This window comes from Peromyscus californicus, unplaced genomic scaffold, assembly GCF_007827085.1.
Source record: "Peromyscus californicus insignis strain IS unplaced genomic scaffold, ASM782708v3 Scaffold_5__1_contigs__length_169319896, whole genome shotgun sequence".
NCBI lineage: Eukaryota > Metazoa > Chordata > Mammalia > Rodentia > Cricetidae > Peromyscus > Peromyscus californicus.
In genome coordinates, this window is record NW_026294573.1 from 94,160,070 (window position 1) to 94,178,449 (window position 18,380).

Sequence of the window (18,380 nt, forward strand, 5' to 3'; positions counted from 1 at the left end):
AAACTCATAATTTTATTACAAACGGAGAAGATACTGTCTGGATTACAAAGCTCAGGTATGTGGGTAGAGCCAGAAAGGTGAAGGGGACATGACAGACTGAACACAAGATTGACAGTCCTCAGGAGCAGAGAAGGTAAACTCTAGTTAGGACAAGAGGTCAAAGATTCTGGCTGGATGACCAGGCATTATGTGTGGGAGGGATAGTATTTAGACAAGGCCTTGAAACAAGGCTCCCATTGGCAATCGAGGACCTTAAAGGAAAAATGGAGACTCCTAATTCCTTCCTCTCTATTTTTTCCTACCCACAGCTCCATTTGTTTCAGTAAAGGGCCCTGTGTATTAGGTGGACTCTGATCCACAGACTTGAAAAGAGCCCCGAACCAACACTGAAAATGAGCTTGGTGCCTATTGTAAAGCAATTCAGGGTTCCCAAATGTCCAGGTTGTTGTCTAGAAGGTGGAGCATGGGTACAGTGTAGGCAGGGGAGGAGACCAGGAGCAGGGCTTCTAAAGTACAATACCCAGAACAGGGACCTGGGTGCCTGGAATCTTGGAAGGGAGGGTAGAGGATAGGAAGACAACAGTGAGCTGCCAAGATGGGAACAGTAACTTCCGCTGGGACTCCAAGACCCATTCTGGTTATATCTTGAGGACGTAGTGGAGGGAAGAATAAGATGAGCTGGCCATTAGTGCCCAGAAACACAACCTAACATTTGCAGAAAGCACCTGTGGCCTGCTCCTCTTTCTGTCCCCTGCTCTTTCAGTGTGCTGTGCGAGAGAAATTGTTCCTAGGGTGTCCATGCTTTTCCCACTCTGTCCGATTATGTTACCGTTCTGACAGGCCCCACCAAAGCTCATTATCCTTCACCTGTGTTCTGGAGCTGGAAATCCAAATTAAGGTGTTGCACGTTAGTTCCTTCTGTAGGTTCCTCTTCCGGGCTTGTAGACGGACACCCTCTTCCTGTCCACACGCGGTACTCTCCTTATGAGTCATTCCTGTCCCAGTCTCTCTTACAATGACACAGTCGCCACTGGATTAGGATTTGCACATACAAACTCCATTGTACCTGAACTGTCTATTAAAAGGTTCTGTTTCCACATCCCATAATATTGTGCATACTGAAAGTTAAGGTGGGACTTCAATACCTGAATTTTAAGTGTGCTCAGAACAATCAGATAGTATAAATTAAATGTACTGTATACTTTTACAATTTTTCTTTTTGTCTTTTTCCTTCTTACTATACTTACAATTTTCTATGTAAAACTTAATATTGGACAGAATAACTAATTGTACCATCACTTTAAGAAGTAATGTGAGAATTGAGGTCGAGGATGAGATGTATGGGGTCTCTCTCTCAGAGCAGAGGTGAGAGGAACCCAGGGATTGTGAGCTGTATTATTTCTTTCTGTGCTTCTGTTCCCAGCATCCCAGCCCCCCACCCCAAAAAAGCAGGGGTCATTTACCCCAGAAACCTGGATGCTGAGATAGACTCCCTGCCCAGCATGCTGGATGGTCTGGACATGGGTGGCAGTCATGTTCTCTCCATTCTGACCTAATAGCATGCCCCCAACCCCTTTTTACTATGCAAGATCTCTGATACCCAGTGGAGGTCTTATTCTACCCCTATGGCCCAACTACCTGGTCTTTCTAGACTACCACCAGCACCCAGCTGGTCCTGCTTTCTCTGTAACGTCAAGGTGGCTCTGAGAGCCTGTAGATGGTCCAGGTGGGGTCTTCTCCTAGGCTCTGGTGAAGTCTATGAGGATGGCTTTAGGAGCCATCATGAGCCAGGACCACAAGGGAAGGATAAAGTTGCTGGGGTACATAGCACTGCAGGAGGAAGAAAGGTAGTTAGGGTACAGGCCCAGGTTCCCATTTTTGGAAAAGGAGCTGGAGATACTGCCCAAGAAATTGGTGCATGCCATGAGCCACCTGATTAGAGTGGTAAGTGTTGTAGAGTATTCACCAGAGAAGACTGCTCAGACATGGGTTTAAGCCAATAGAAAGTCCTTATTAGCCAGCTGGCTTTTACACTGGGTGTTCAGGATCCCAGTGTAGCACTGAGCCTTTTTCAGGGTGAGCTTTTAAGCACAAAAAAATGTTCTGGGTTGACATCTTTAGTTAACAGGAACACTTAGCCAGAAGTAGAACTACAGAAGCCAAAAAGCGAGGTTAGAACATTTAGAGACTTTCTCATAACTGTGGACGTAGATGGATTAGGTCTTTGTTTTCAATTTGTCAGGTGGTATAGTCGACATGTTGAGTTTATGGGCTGAATATGTACTTCTGTTATGGAGTCAGTTGTGCTAAGGTCTGGGACCCTGTTACAGTAAGCCTTCTGAATGGTCTAAAGGATCCAGTCTAGGATGAGTTCAGAGAATGCAAAACACTTCTCCAGGGTGGCCACAGAGCAGCTTTCACAGTAGTCTGGCCTGGCACAGCACATGGATGATAGCCTGAGATTTGGGCCCAGCAGGTAGAATACACAAAACACCCAATACGGAAGGCATGGTCTAGGGCTACAACCCCCGGCTCAATCACCAGCCACATCTCAGCAGCCAGCACACAGTTCAGAATGTGGGTGGTGTGTCACCATGAACCCGATGGAATCCCCTTCATAGTGGATGCCATCATCCAGATTCATGCCGAGGACTTGGTATTAGAAATCTGCCCCACAATGCTTAGTGTGGGGTGGGCCATAACGTTGGAACCAGAAGGGGATGGTGGGAATTGTTGATCTGGAAAGTTTTCACATTGGCTGTTACAACCCTGAGGAATGTGGGCTACTGCTGTCCTCAGAGGGCAAGTGTCAAGGGTGCTACGCTCCAGGTGGGTACAATCTTATGCAAGGTTTGCAGTGTTTGGCACATCTAAGGGCTCTAAGTCACCAACACCACCAGCTGTCAACTCTACAAACCAGCATCTGCTGGGATCTCAGTCCCCACCCATCGTCACCCTGACATCTACCTTTATAAGTTGTCACCTAATGCCTTTACCCCTCTTCATGAAACAACAATCTCTAGTTTTTTTTACTTATTTCTTTTTCAGGTTGGATTCACTTCTTGTTCAAGAAAATATCAAATGGGTGATGTCCATGTGGCAGTAGGTCCCAGAGGACAGAGGCCCATGCTTGGGAGGATTCTGAAGCTTTCAAAGAGGACATAGTAGTGAAGACTTGGGTCAAGGCTGTGGGGCTCTGGAGGCAGAGCCAAAGACAAGAAGTCTCCAACTTATTATTGGTGAAATTATTAAGGCCACTCCACGTAGTTAAAAGGGAGGTTTATTTTGTGGGGTAACTTACAAGTGAATGGATAGTTTACAGAGTCTGGGAAAGGTGTGGCCCAATCCGGTGGTGTTCTCTGGAGAACTCTGCTCAGTCTACATGCAGGGTCCAGGGTCCAGGAACTAAGAGAGCCCGCGCATCTGGAACCTGGGTCTTCAACATCCTCTGTCAGCCCTGCCTTGTATACATGACCATTACCGAAGCCTCAGTGGGGGTTGGAACTTCCAGGTCAAAGCTGGAATGGCTACCCACTATATCTCCCCATTTTGTCTAAATAAGAAGGTTCTAACCTAATAAAAGACTATATACAAAGGAATGGTTATCAAATATGTCCAGGAGTAATGAGGGATAATGACCTAGATAAGATGGAACTACAATCAATGCAAACAATATCAAGCAAGAAACACATACTAAAATCCAGGGAAGTCTAGAGCGTGGGCAAATGGCATGTTACAAAGATCATTCCAAAAGGTATCCTATCCTAAAGAACCTGAATCTAATACTTAATATATTCTATCTAAGATATTATATATATACTAAGTTGTAACTATAACTGCTAGTCTTCAATCTCATCAAAGACCTGAGAAGGAATACAATGGTTCCTGAGAAATGGAAGATGAATGCAAGCAACTTTCAGGAATCTTGTTAAGAGTAGACAGAGACAGCTGGCACCCTGGACAGTCACCTAATGTTTCTCAGCATTGTTGGTGCATTGAAATTGGCTACAGGCCTAGAGTATCTGACAGACCATTTTCAGAAGCAGGAATTCTGAAAGACCATCATACCCTGTCTTGGCAGAGTTCAGAAGTCACTTTTTTGTGTGTCCCGCTTGTCCAGAAGGACAGCACTTGTATTGTCAGCAGTTGAGATAAGGGCAGTTCTTTGCTCAATAGGCCATTTTGTGCCAAGAAGACAAACTTCCAAATGGAAATGTCTTAGAAGCCCAATGTTCTCTCAGGATCAAATTGGTGCTGCGAGGAGCAATTGTGTCTCACGTCAACAGAATTTTAAGTTATTTAAATGGCATATTCTCTAGGTCTATGAAGTGTTTGAAGATTACCTGTCCATCTGACCTATGTATCTGTAAATCTGGATAACCTAACTAGCATAACTATAGAGATGACAAGCATAGGTGACTATAAATCTATAAGTCTAATCTACCTAAATAACCTAAGGACTAAGGCTACATGTAAACAAGGTAAACAGTCTATAAGTAAAAGTATGGTAAAGGACGATGACTTCAAAACTGTGACAATACACAAGATATTTATAACAGAGGTAGGAATGTATAGTGCAATGTGCAATATGACAATAATCTTAAATATATATCAATATACCGAATATCTTAAACAGAAGTAGAACATACAGTATGACAGATATAAATTTACATTTGTATCAATATACAAATATTTCAAATAAGAGTAAAAATATGTGTACATCATAACAAATAGAGTTCTGTATTTGTATCAATATACAAATTATCTTAAACAGGAATATAAAAATAGTTTATATTTGTATCAACATATAAGAATTCATAACAGTGCAAATTATCTAAGACTGCTATTTTACTAAATTTGTTTACTAGTGTATACAATAATCTACCATAATATCTTATACCTATCCCTTTTCCCTTGGAGTGTCCCTTGATGAGGTTCTGATGATCAGGCCAAGGCTGAAGTGGACTTGGGCTGGCCAGCTTTGTAGCCATGGTGGTCTACAATGGTTATGTTGGCCTGGGTGTTAAGAGCCCTAAGGAGGTAGCTCCTCCTCAGACCCTCCTATGGGGCCAAGATTTCCATTGTCCCAGTGCAGAGGCTGGTGGGATAAGAATGGTAAACTCCACACTATACCATGTGAGGTGACAGGCTGCTGTGGCTCTCTGCTGGTGCATCTCAGCCCTGCCCTGAGCAGCTCAGGCTCCATGTTCATTCTTGTATTCAAGTTGATGCAGCTGACCAGCACTGAGGACTGGGGCTTCACTGACACATTGGACAACTTCACTAAGGCCACCTTTGATGCCATCTCTAAGACTCTTGACTTCTGGAAAGAGACTGTATTCACCATTTTGTGAAAACCAACAGCAGTCTCCTTGCAGTGGACTCAGGCACCAGCTATTGCTACCACATAAAATTTTCATATCAAATATATATATATATATATATATATATATATATATACACACACACACATACATATATATACATAATATATATAAATATACACATATATTTTCTTGTTGAAAATAATGTTGGATACAAGTTATAATTAAAAAAATTATTTTCCAGGCCAGTAGTAATAAGAATTGGCAGAAATGAAAACCAATGGATTTCAAATGAGAAGACAAGGATTTAAGATCTGTCATCTCTACAGAACAACTGATTTCACTGTCAAACTAGGGATCACCACCTCCCTTCTAAGATCACAGACCTATTCAAATTCAAGGAGACTCACATCTCTTTGTCTCAGAAGATTTTTCTTTAATATGTGTGCTTGTTTTGCCTGTATATGCACCATGTGTCTGTCTGGTGCCCACAGAAACAGAAAAGGGTGTTAGGTCCCCTGGAGTTGGAGTTAAGGACAGTGTGAGTTTCCACGTGGATTCTGGGATCTGAATCCAGGAGCTCTGGAAGAGCAGCTAGTGCTCTCAACACTGGAACCAGGTCTCCTGCATTCTTTCCTGTTCTTGTCAAGATGGCTCAAGCTCCTCTAGATAAATTTACCATAGAATTTTAGAATAAAGATTTTAGAAAAAGATTGCCGGGTAGTGGTGGCGCACACCTTTAATCCCAGCACTTGGGAGGCAGAGGCAGGCGGATCTCTGTGAGTTTGAGGCCAGCCTGGTCTCCAAAGTAAGTTCCGGGAAAGGCACAAAGCTACACAAAGAAACCCTGTCTCGAAAAACCAACAACAACAAAAAAAGGCTGAGATCATCGTAGGAATTGCACACCAAATGTATACATCAACTTGGGCAAATTTCACATCTTTTGACTTTTCTAATGCTTGACACAGTACCTACATTTATGTAGGTCTTCTTTGGTTTCTTTTCATGTGTATATATATATATATCCTTTTTATAGATACTTGGGTTTGCATATACTAGGACTTTTCACCCTGTACCCTGGGGTATTTCTTTACAATTTTGACTTTAGCTCAAACAGTATAAAAGAACTTTCTAGAGCTCTATGACTATGTCATGGTTTTCCACAGTGGGTGTTTTCCCTGTCTACCATGAGCAAATAGGCAGATAATCTGCATGATTAAATGTCATGTGGCAGACTTTGTCACTGAGAAATTTTGGATTCCAGGGTATGTGTGTAGACCTCTATGGTTTCCAGACTTGGATTTTAGAAATATTGTATTTGTGCCAAGTTTATGATTTCACAGGTTTGAATGGTATTGGCTTTTTATTTCTAGTTCAAGTTTCAAAAACAAACACTAAAAGCATAAGAGATTAAAACATTTTATTAATCATCCCAAAGTAGGTTATAAATTACAAATTCAGATCACAGTAATAATACTAAAAGTGTTTTCAGCAGTACCATAAACTATACCTTAAGACAAAAATCAAATAGTAAACTGGTATGCATACACAGAAATCTCATGTTTAAAATATTACTTTGTCTAGAAAATTCACATACATGTTCATAGTCATATACATGTTGACAGAGCTACATGGTTTGCATTTAACAAACTCATGAACTAGTTTTCATGCTTTGAATAAATTGCCAGAAGGCTGTAAGAGCTTAGAGTTTTGAAAGTGTATGACAGAATACCTTATACGACGAAGCTTTCCTATATACCCCCTTCTGTGAAGGTACTCATAAGTAGAAGTTTGGATGACTACATGGGCCCTCAGAGAAATTCTATTCGGTTGGGTCCAGGTTTATAGTGACAAATTCTAGCCTAGATGAGAGGGTACAGAAACAAATTTCTCAGAAATTTATATTTGCTTACTGGTCCTATATGAAAAGTCTCAACACTGACTTGGTCTGCTTGCCTATAATTAACTACAATTAATAGTTTGCTCTAAAGTGACGTGACTTAAAAAAGCATTACATACCCTGCCTAGTCTTGCTTAGCTTAGAAAAAAACCAAAAACGTGTGGGCAGATGATTGACATGAGTATATTCTCATTCTCCCTCTCTCTCTTCCCTCCTTGTCCCTCCCTCAATACAGGGTCTTATACAGTAGCCCAGGATGGGTTGAAACTCACTATGTAACTCAGACTGGCCTTGAACATGGTGATCCTTCTGCTCAGACTTCTGGTGCTTTGTACTGATCCAGGCCTCACACATGCTGGGCAACAAGACTCCACGAGTCTATCTAGGGTAGGTAGTAAATGACTAAGCATTCCAAAGCTTTGGTTCTATGAGTCATTACACAGAGTGATGTTTGCAGGGGTCACAGGCCATTTGTGGAAATCAGTCCTCTCCTTGCACCAAATGTCAATAACTGCAGCCAAGAGCACGGCATGTGCCCCATGCTTGGAGAAGTAGCTGGTTGTTGCAAACTGAGAAAGCATTGCTCCTCAGGGTCTTCTGGAGATAACCTTGGTTACATAAGTACCAACAAGTTACTACACAAGGTGTCTTCAAGCAAGCCAGGCGATGGGACCAGAAAGTAGTCATATAGGAGAAGGACACTTGGCATATTCAGGGAGGAAAGGAAAAGTGATCTGAGAAGATACAGGTGGTGGGCACACCTAACCCAAGGTCTCTGGACACTCAGCAGAGTTCAAAGGTTAAGAAGCACAGGTGTCACTGTGAGTGAATCATGGGATCATTTTGAGATGCAGGCCTCACCTTTGAGTTCTGGGGGAAAGGCTTTCATTTTCTGCAAGATAGGATGGAACTTAAATACTAGTGCCAAACGAGAGGGAAGACAAGAAGTTTAGCTGTCCTCTATGTAGGGAGGAATATAGAACCTCTGACCACAGGCCGAGACTGCCTTATTCTGGACACTTCCAGACCTTGAACTCCAAATATGGACACAGGTGAGGTAACTTGAACAGGAGTAGGTGAAATCTCCTGGCAGAAGATGGGAGCTCTCAAGAAATGTGATGTGAGTGAACTTACTTCTGGATACTGATACGAACAAACAGTTCTCTGCAGATAGGGTGGGTTTTTCTCAAGAACACTATTATAATCATTTTATTTCTGGTGCACAAAAAATAAAATAAAATTAGGGTTAGCTATCTAAAACATGGATACATATTCTATGGAGTTATTTTCTAGGACAGAACTGTTTATGATCTATAATTTGTTTCCTGAAAATCTGAATATGACAGCTATGATGAGACTCAGTATTCCTACATGGAGGATGTATCCTCACAGACTGTGGTTTTTCATCCATCAAAGAGTTTTCATGTGATTTTAAAATTTGGAAGTGGGTGGCTTTAAGTAACGTCCCCTAAAGTTGTTTTTGGTTTTGTTTTTTTTTTAATTTCTGCCAGCCCATTCCCTCAGATATTCTGGTTTCCATTTTAGTAACTATAGTTCCACAGGGAAATCTGTCAAGCTGCCAGGGAGAGCATCCCTAAGCAGCAGAGAGTAGAGAACCTCTTCTCCCAGGCAGCATTTACTGTGCCAGACTGCCCTGCATATCTCACTTAGAGCACATCACTTAAGTACAGGTACAGAGATGGGTGCAGCTAGCCCAACCTACTCACGAGTGCATAATGAGAAGAAAAAGGAGATCAAGGGGTCCAGCAGGTGTAGCACTTGGTAGTAGGGAAGTCTGAGTCCTTGCATTATTATACTCAGCAGAAGGAAAATCTAGAGATGGACACAGGTTTTAAAAGCAGTGATTTGGAATGAGGAAGAGTTATCAGATTCACATTAACCCTCCATTATGGAAACCTGAAGTAATATTGGATAGAACAACAGTCGTATCTTTATGCTAAATCAATTAAGAGTGTAAGCTATCGATTAAAGAAACGGAGCTACAGTTCATACATAAATAAATGGTATATTAGAAAACTCAGAGGTATATCTACTAGTATTTAGTGTCAACATTAAAATTAAGGGTAGAAGAGTTATAAGTTCAGAACATAGAAAAATGACCATGAATAACTCCTATATTTAAGTCTAACAGCGATTGAGAATGAATTGAGCAAAGTAAGCTCTGTGAAATCACAACTTTTGGGCAGCATGACTGAGTGACTTATCAAGAACTACTGCAGGTCAGTGACCATGTTCCTATGATGTCAGACATTTAAGCATCACATAGGCATCAACTTCTCACTTCAAATATGAAGAAAAGAAGATACATCTTGACAAGACTTGAAATGGGCTCTCATCTTCCTTTATAAATCGCCCTGTGCTTTAAGTCAACTGTGAATCGCATTGCTTGTAACATGAGTCTGCCACTGTCTTTCTCTGTGTGACACAAAGTCTAATCACTCATAAAATACTAACTCATATTCCACAACCTTAAAGGGGCACTAACACAGCAACTTAAGTCCTAAGGGCTGGCAGGAAGGACTTATTCCTAACAAATTTACCCTTCCTTAGCTTCGTCTCATGAGCTCACTTTCCAGTATAAACATTATTTAATGTTTTAAGAATCATGAAATACATCACAATGCATATCAGCTCTTCAGAAGGTGGGGGAGACTCCCTTAACAGAAAATTGGACATGACAAGCAAGAGGCAGGCATTTGCTCATTCATCTCTGCCTGACCACCAGAACCCAGTGTTTTACCTGGTGTATAAACACCTCAGAAAATGCTGAATGGCAGAGCTGATTAGACGGTCCACAAGTTAGAACATTTCTGTCTTCAAACTTTTCACTTATCTTCTTTGGCTCTCACATGTTTTAAACAGTTACCCGCCTTCTTTTTGGGAAATGTCCCTCCATAACTTTGTATTCTCAGTACAGCTGGATAACCTCATCCCACTCAGAAATAGGCCAGACACCATTGGGCTGCACATTTGGGGGCGAGCTCTTCCAGTCCCATGTCTTGACAGGAATCGTCCAGGTCTTACCATAGTTGGCTTCAATGTAGTCAACTGTTTCACAGGGCACATGGACTTTCATGTCTACAAACTCGGTCCAGCACAGTGTGAACTTGGGAAACAGGTACCTACAGGAAAACAAGGACAAGCAGGAGCATCAGGCCATGTACCTCAAATGCCAGGCCTTCCTAGTGAAGGACAGTCCTTTCCTGTCAAGCAGATTTACTCTTTATCTGCTCAGCACACCTTTCTTCTTTTGGGGTTTACACCTGGTCTTCCTCTTCTATTCTGCGTCCATCTGAAGGAGAGCTAATCCCATCCATAAGCTCCAGAGAGGAGAAAAAAATACAAACCAACCAATCTAAACCTACCCCAGGTCTGGTTAGTAAATTACAGAGAACGATCGCTTCAGAGATGGGAACACACCAAAATTAGGCAAAATCAAAGTCAGCCCTGGGACTGTGTTGAGAAACCTGGAGAAATAGGTGTCACAACAATGTTTCCACAATATGGGCGAAATGGTCATTTTCTTTTCTTGTACAATCTGGTGTTCCAAGGCATATGGATTGATTCCTCCAGCATCCCCTAGGTTTTTCCTCTGCTCTATATGCAATAATGTATTTTCTACCTCTCTCTCTTCTTAAATTCTAAAGAATATTTGTTAACCTCTTGAAGGGGAAGGAATGAGGATCATGAGTTCAAGTCCAGCTTCAGTCATATAGTGAATTCTGGGGCAGTCTAGTCTATTAAGACTCTGTCTCAGCCGGGCGGTGGTGGCGCATGCCTTTAATCCCAGCACTCGGGAGGCAGAGCCAGGCGGATCTCTGTGAGTTCGAGGCCAGCCTGGGCTACCAAGTGAGTTCCAGGAGAGGCGCAAAGCTACACAGAGAAACCCTGTCTCGAAAAACCAAAAAAAAAAAAAAAAAAAAAAAAAAAAAAAGACTCTGTCTCAGAAAATAAAATATTGAAATAGATCCTTACATAAACTCTATAACAAAGGAAAGTAAAAAGCAGCAGGCCTGTTTTCAGTTACATAGCTCTATATTCTGTGTTGGATTCTCAATGAGAAATTTTTTCATCATAACTCGGAAGAACTTTCAGTATTTAATGAGGAAATGGCAATAATAGGGATCAAGAGTTTAATATACTAGAGAATTACAGAGAGAGTAGAGATCTGGGGAAAAGGGATCTGATTGTATTTGATTAACATGTTTTACCACCAAGTGAACCCAAGAATGGATTTTGCTCCTGAATATCTTGTTTTACCACGAAGCAAACATGAAACCACACATGAAAGTGTATCTGAATATTCTAAAAAAGCCAACAAGTCTGCTACAAAAGGCAGTGGGTACTGGCAGTTAGTGGACAGTCCCAGCTGGCATCTATGAATAGACAGCCACAGAAAACCTCATAGCTGAGATACAAACAAGACACTGCTTCGACACACCATCTGCTGGTCTCAGTTTTGCCCTGTACACTCATGTCCACAGAATGACTTATTTTGTCATGAGAAATAGCCATCCTTTATCAGCCTCCACCCCCCACAATCACCTGCTGGTCAGCAGAATGTCCACCTGTCCCATACTATCAGGTTGATACTATGAACCAGAATTGAGGCAGACACCATCTCCCAAGTAACAGCAATCAGGAAGCATCTGCCTTAATATTAGCCTTTAGTCTCAACAAAGAGCTGAGAGCGAAAAATAACAGCTTCAGGATACATGTAGTAGAATACTACAGGCTACAAAAGAATGCTTGGAACAGTGAAGGAAAATCTAAGAGCAAACCCCAAACACTTAAACTAGAGAAACAATGTGAAAACGATACAAAAAGAATACAACTCAGCCGGGCGGTGGTGGCGCACGCCTTTGATGCCTTTGATCCCAGCACTCGGGAGGCAGAGGCAGGCAGATCTCTGTGAGTTCGAGGCCAGCCTGGGCTACCAAGTGAGTTCCAGGAAAGGCACAAAGCTACACGGAGAAACCCTGTCCCGAAAAACCAAAAAAAAAAACCAAAAACAAAAAACAAAAAACAATGCAACTCTAATGTTCCTAACCAAATCCCTAGATCTTTGTGACTCTGATTTCTCCTCTCATTTTCAATCTATTCTACAGAAGAGTATCTTGGCTTCCCAGGAGAACAGGAAAGATTATCACAAAATGTGGTAAGTAATTGTAAAGTCAGACCATGCCGAGGAAGGAGGCAGCAAGTCACACACAACAGCACATGCTTGGACTTTGCCTGGATTACAAGTAAATAATGACTAATACTAAATCTCTCAGAGTTGCCTGGATTAAAAGCTATGATTCAATCTGGCAGAACAGTCTGTACTTTAATGCCTTGGGAAGAGAGCCAAAATCTGAACAGATTTAAATTTAGAGCAAGGCACCCTAAACTAGGATACAAATTCAAGAGATCTTACTATGGTAAAAAATTCTCCCATCTGTTTTCTAACTTGGACCACTTCACTTCATTCCACTTTTGCCAAAACAGCAGTTACAACACTTGCTAGCTTGAACAGTGAACTAGAGTAGGATAGTTTTATTTTCTTCCCCAAATTTGAAAGCCAATAAAGCCACTTTGGGGTGGTTAGAATAATTTTATCAGCTTAGTTGTACAATCTTTGAACATAATTGCTAAATGAGAAGTATTCCCAGCACTCTAGAACAGTGTGTCTCCTGGTGCTAGTAGAGGAGGCTAAGTGAGACAGAGGCCATCAACTACAACCGACCTGACCTTTCCTAATCTAAGTCTGCACCAAACACTGCAGTCCCACGAGCACAGCCGAAGACCCCCTGAATTCCTCATAAACACGGTTTATTCCCATTAGCACCTCACTTTTCCTGAACCTCCCATTTTATCTGATATTCTAGGGCCTAAACAGTAGCATACTGTTTAATAGGAGCAGTCAACACAGGCTGGTGCTTCTGATTAATGGAAAAGCTTCTGAGTTTCACCATTAGACATGAAGCTCCCTCAAGGTTTTCATTATCTTCCCTTCATCAAATCAAGGAAATCCCATATCCCTTTTAATTCGGTTTCCTGGAAGATCTTTGCTGATGGGGACTTACGTTTTTATGTCCTCAACTCAATCACCTCCTCCCCTCCCTCCTGTGGCAGCACTGGAGATGGAAAAGGAGGCTGTGCACAGGAAGTGCTCCCTTCACTCCATTAGGTAGAGTCAGACTGTGCACATGCCTTATGAAACTATTCTTTTAGCATGTTTCCACCTGTGTTCACTGTGCCGTTTCCCTCTTAAAAATATGCTGGGGCACTCCATGTGCAGGCTTGCTGAGTCTCATGCAGTGAGTGACTCAGCTGCTCTCTTCCTGGTTTAGAAACAGGCTCTGTCCCCTGCAGGTAACTTATGTGTGTAGGTATGATGGACAGTTTACTCTTTGTAAACCATGTGGGTCTTGGTAACTCCTGGAAGGGGAAAGAAAGAGAAAGGCTTTCTGGTTATTAGTGCAGTTTCTTGACTGGGGAAGGCTATCTGTATCTCCTGAGTTGATTCTTGTTTATATTTTTCTATATTTTTGCCATTTCACATCATACTGCAATTGCTATACTGGGTGATCTAAGATCACCCACAGTAGTTTCTTTTTATCATCAGTCCAACACAGTGAGAAGTATAAAGGGTCATACATCTTGGGTTTGGGGAATAAATATTATTTTTATTTATTTCATTTCCCCTATATATCTTGATCAATCATGCTAAAGGTCTGTTAGTTGCACAAATTTGATAATCATTTGTTTATTTATGTATTTATTTTGGTTTCTTTATGTAGCCCTGGCTGTCCTAGAACTAGCTCTGTAGACCAGGCTGGCCTAGATAAAATTAATTTTTAAACAAACGAGCATGTGGAATTGATCTTTTATACTATTTATTGTTTTATTAATTTCTTTTGACTTGTTTCCTTCAATTCCTCAGGAAACCTCATTGATCATTTATACTTATCTCCCTGTGAATCTTTTAGTTGTACAAGTATTAAAAAATATTTATCTTTACCTGTATGTGTCTGTATGGATGTACATGCATGCGTGTGTGGGTGGCCACAGAATCTAGAAGGGATCAAATCCCCTGATGATGAAGTTATAGGTGGTTGTTCCCCACCCAATCGGATGCTGGGAACTGAACTCAAGTTCTTCTTTGGAAGAGCAGCAAGTACCCTTAACCACCAGGCATGTCTCCAGACCTCAGTTTTAGGAGTATTTTTTTTCAAGGCAAGGTTATATATACATTTATACTTACTTCTTTATAGCCTGTAAGTTTCAGTATGTTGTACATACATTATCTCAGTGCAAAGTATGTTGTATTTTCTACTATAATTTCCCTTTTGATTCATTATAATAGAGAATATTTTAAAGTTTCCACAGTTTTAAGAAGTATTTTTAAATTGGCTTCTTTTTTGTCTCTTTCCTTTCCGTGTCTATGTGTGTGTGGTGTATTTATCTGAACTCTGGTCTTCTTGATTGCATGGTAAGTGCCTTTACCACTAGACAATCTCCCTAGTATCAATTCTGGCTTCTTTATTATGTCTCTGTGATGTGAATCTTAAACTTTCTTAGCCTTTCTGTATTTGTACAGGTCATTATTTACATCTCACTCCTGGGAATGACTTAATTATATGTGACATTTAAAGATGACAGTTTTGCCGGGCGGTGGTGGCGCACGCCTTTAATCCCAGCACTCGGGAGGCAGAGCCAGGCGGATCTCTGTGAGTTCGAGGCCAGCCTGGTCTCCAAAGCGAGTTCCAGGAAAGGCGCAAAGCTACACAGAGAAACCCTGTCTCGAAAAACCAAAAAAAAAGATGATAGTTTTTAGAAGACACTGATGCATCATTTTCTGGCCAGTGTGACTGCCAAGGCACACCTGGTGCTCTTTTGTTAAGCCTCAAATTTTCAATCTTCCCGACTTGCCTCCAAAGTGCTGGGATTACAGACAGGATCTACTACAATCAGTTACTAATCCTTTTTGTTTGTTTCATATTTCATTCCCATATTAATATACATAATAACGGGCCTCATTATGACATTTTTATACTTTTCATTGTCAAATTTGTGTATGTTTAACAATCTTGCACTTATACACTCATCTAAGAATTAGACTCAATTCTTGAAAAACCAAAGTTACATTATACTGCCTAGTATCTTTTTTAAAATTATCAGCTGAGCTGTGGTGGTGCACAACTTTAATCTCAGCACTTGAGAAGCAGAGAAAGTTTGATCTCCAGGTTCGAGGCCATCTTGGTCTACATAGTGAGTTCCAGGTAGCCAGGGCTACATAGAGAAATCCTATCTCAAAAAACAAAACAACAACAATAAAAAACACCACCAACAACAAAAAAACCCTGAACCTAAATTTAGTAATTTAGGTAATGTAAATATCTGATAGACACGATAACCTTAGGGGACCCCTGTCAAAGGGCTGTCCCACCTCCATAGGGGTTGTCACCCACAGGTTGAGAACCACTGACTAGCTATCTGGAGATTCAATTAAGGAGACCAATGATATAATCGGTATGTTATAAAATATGAAAGTGTAAGTAGAGCAGGGAATAAGATCATTTTAGAAAAGCCAGTACTTCAAATACACTCAAAAAAATGACTCAATCTGCCTTTTAGCTTTGCAGCTGTAAGAACTGAGAGACAAGTATGTTTCCTAAGAGCTGTAACCATGGGAGCAGAGCATCAGCCTCTGAAGCTGGGAGTCCCCCAGGGACAACTCCACCCCTAAGTCTAACTTGGTGAGGGGCAGAATGACTGGAAGTAACCAGAATGACTCATCTTTATTGTTCCAATTGTCCAAAGATGCTGGGCTGGATCAACTCATTCTGAGTGTCACCTGTCATCCTTACTAAACAGTAGAGAGCTGACTCAGTGTCAGGCAGCACTCAGGTCTCACTCAGCCTGCCAGTTTAAGACTGACTTTATCCAGTCCTAACAGATTTCCTGGAGCCACTATCCTAAAATCATACTTGAATCAAGTTTAGATATATAGAAGTTCTTAACCTTTCTAATTCTGTGACCCTTTAATACTGTTCCCAGTGCTGTGCTGACCACAACCATGAAATTAATTTCATTGCAACTTCACACTTGAAATTTTGCTACTGTTATGAATCGTAATGTAAATATCTGATATGCACGATGACCTTAGGGGACCCCTGTCAAAGGGCTGTCTCACCTCCATAGGGGTTGTCACCCAAGGGTTGAGAACCACTGATATAGAAGTTTCACCTAGTGCTTAACTAATATTTAAAATGATATAATCTAAAGCACTGTAATATTTCATAGCTAAATTTTGAAGTGTAAATTAAATGTAGAGGAAGATATATGTCTGGTAAGATTAAAGAGCCTATGGATTTGAAATAGTTGCCAGTTAATAACTCTGATAACCTCTCATCAATAGCTGATTCTGTTTTATAATAGATATCTTTTATTAATGAGAAGCCATGGCAGGGAAAAAAGACTCAAAGGAACGATCAAGTTTCACAATGACCATAATTACAATGTGAAATTCAGACACCTAACAGTACCAATTACTGCTGGTAACTATCAATAAAAATTTAATAACATTTTGAGATGACAATCTGGCAGCATATATCATAACTGTGCTAATTTATTTCTCCATCCATATTCATTAATTAAATAGATACTGAGTGAGCATGAGGCTTAGCTCCAGAGATACTACATAATAAATGGGACATAACTGCTTAATAGATATTAAATTTCTTTGTACGATATGTAACATGATCTTATTTCTTTGTGCTTTATTTTTTAACTAATGTATAATAGTTAATGTACATATTAACATTCCATGCATACAGCATGCACTAATCACATTTAGGCTCCCTTTCACACTTTTCGTGTATTATAATCACTATTCCACATTTATGACATATTATTTTTTTAGGTTAGAAATGTTATTTATTCCTAAAAGGTTAACTTAGAGTATTTTCTAACAGTTTCAGTGTTTACTTCAACTTAAAATCATGTCAGGGTTAGTTCTACTGCCACATAACTTCATCAGTTACAAGCAGATGCAAACAAATCTGCTTTTGTACAAAAAAAAAAAAAAAACAAGAACATTATTGTTTTTAATGAAATTAATTGAAGCACAGTAGGTGGTTTAAGACTGAAAGGGAATCAGTAGCTCAAAAAATAATGGAAATGGGTTTTCACAATGCCAGTCATCAGCAGTATATTTAAAGGTCAGAAGTCATCTTCATACATATTATTTCTATAGTATCACTTAAGTCACTAGTTGTAATGACTTAAGAAACAAGTAATCCTTCTTTATAGTCCTAGAATATGGACTATCATATTCTAGACAATGTCAAAAACTAAAGACACTCCAAAAGTGGATAAATGTGCAAGAAATCATATTTGCTGATTAAATATTTTCTTATTAAATGTAAGCTATTGTATATTCTGTTTATTCAATAAGTTATTATATTATGTTTGTCAGTAAAATGGAGAAATAGGTGAAGAATAACTGCCTCAAAAGTAGGAAAACTTTAAAATTAAAAATAAATTGGGATAATCAGAAAAGCAATTACATAAATCTATCATTAGACTCTCTCCATATTCCTCCCAAGGCTACCTAACCAACTCTGCTATTTTAAGCCATGTTTCCTTGTTGTGTTTTGACAAGAACCTCAACTATATATTGTACACAGTTCTGTAATTTTGCTGTTTGCTTACAGAATATGCTGTATCTATTTTATGGGCAAGATTATGATCACAATGAGAGCAGAAACTAAAATACATTTCTACCAGTATTCTTAGTATAGAGCAAAAATAAAGTAATAACTAAAAAATGAAATGAAGTAATAAACCGCATAGAGTTACATTGGATTGGAGTGTAGTCTACAAAGGATGAGTCAAAATTCCTTGAAGATCTATCCAAAGAGCAAAGACTTTACAAGGACCCAATACTACTAACCAAATAAATAAAAGATCACCTGTTATGGGATATTTGATCACACTGTTTACCTCGAGTTTGTGTTAATTAAATAAAACCTTGAGTCAAGAGATGAAACTAGCAACTAGTTGACAGGAAGTAGCCATAGAGAGCTAGAGGGAGTCTGGAGAACGGATAGACACACACAGGAAGTAGTAGGGAGGGATTTTGAGTCTGG

At 40.2% G+C, this 18,380-nt stretch overlaps 1 protein-coding gene across 6 annotated transcripts in view; it reads right to left on the minus strand.

The window, feature by feature from the left end:
- Positions 1 to 6,727: 6,727 nt before the first annotated feature.
- The window catches only part of LOC128096310 (ribitol-5-phosphate transferase FKTN), a 72,019-nt gene continuing 60,366 nt past the window's right edge, over positions 6,728 to 18,380 (minus strand). For 5 of the 6 annotated variants that reach the window (XM_052715730.1, XM_052715731.1, XM_052715729.1 and 2 more), the window contains exon 10: positions 6,728 to 10,367. In XM_052715730.1, coding sequence (XP_052571690.1) covers positions 10,154 to 10,367 — 214 coding nt within the window. In that variant the 3' untranslated portion in view covers positions 6,728 to 10,153. The remainder of the gene's footprint in view (positions 10,368 to 18,380) is intronic. The other variant, XM_052715733.1, reaches the window with a different exon arrangement.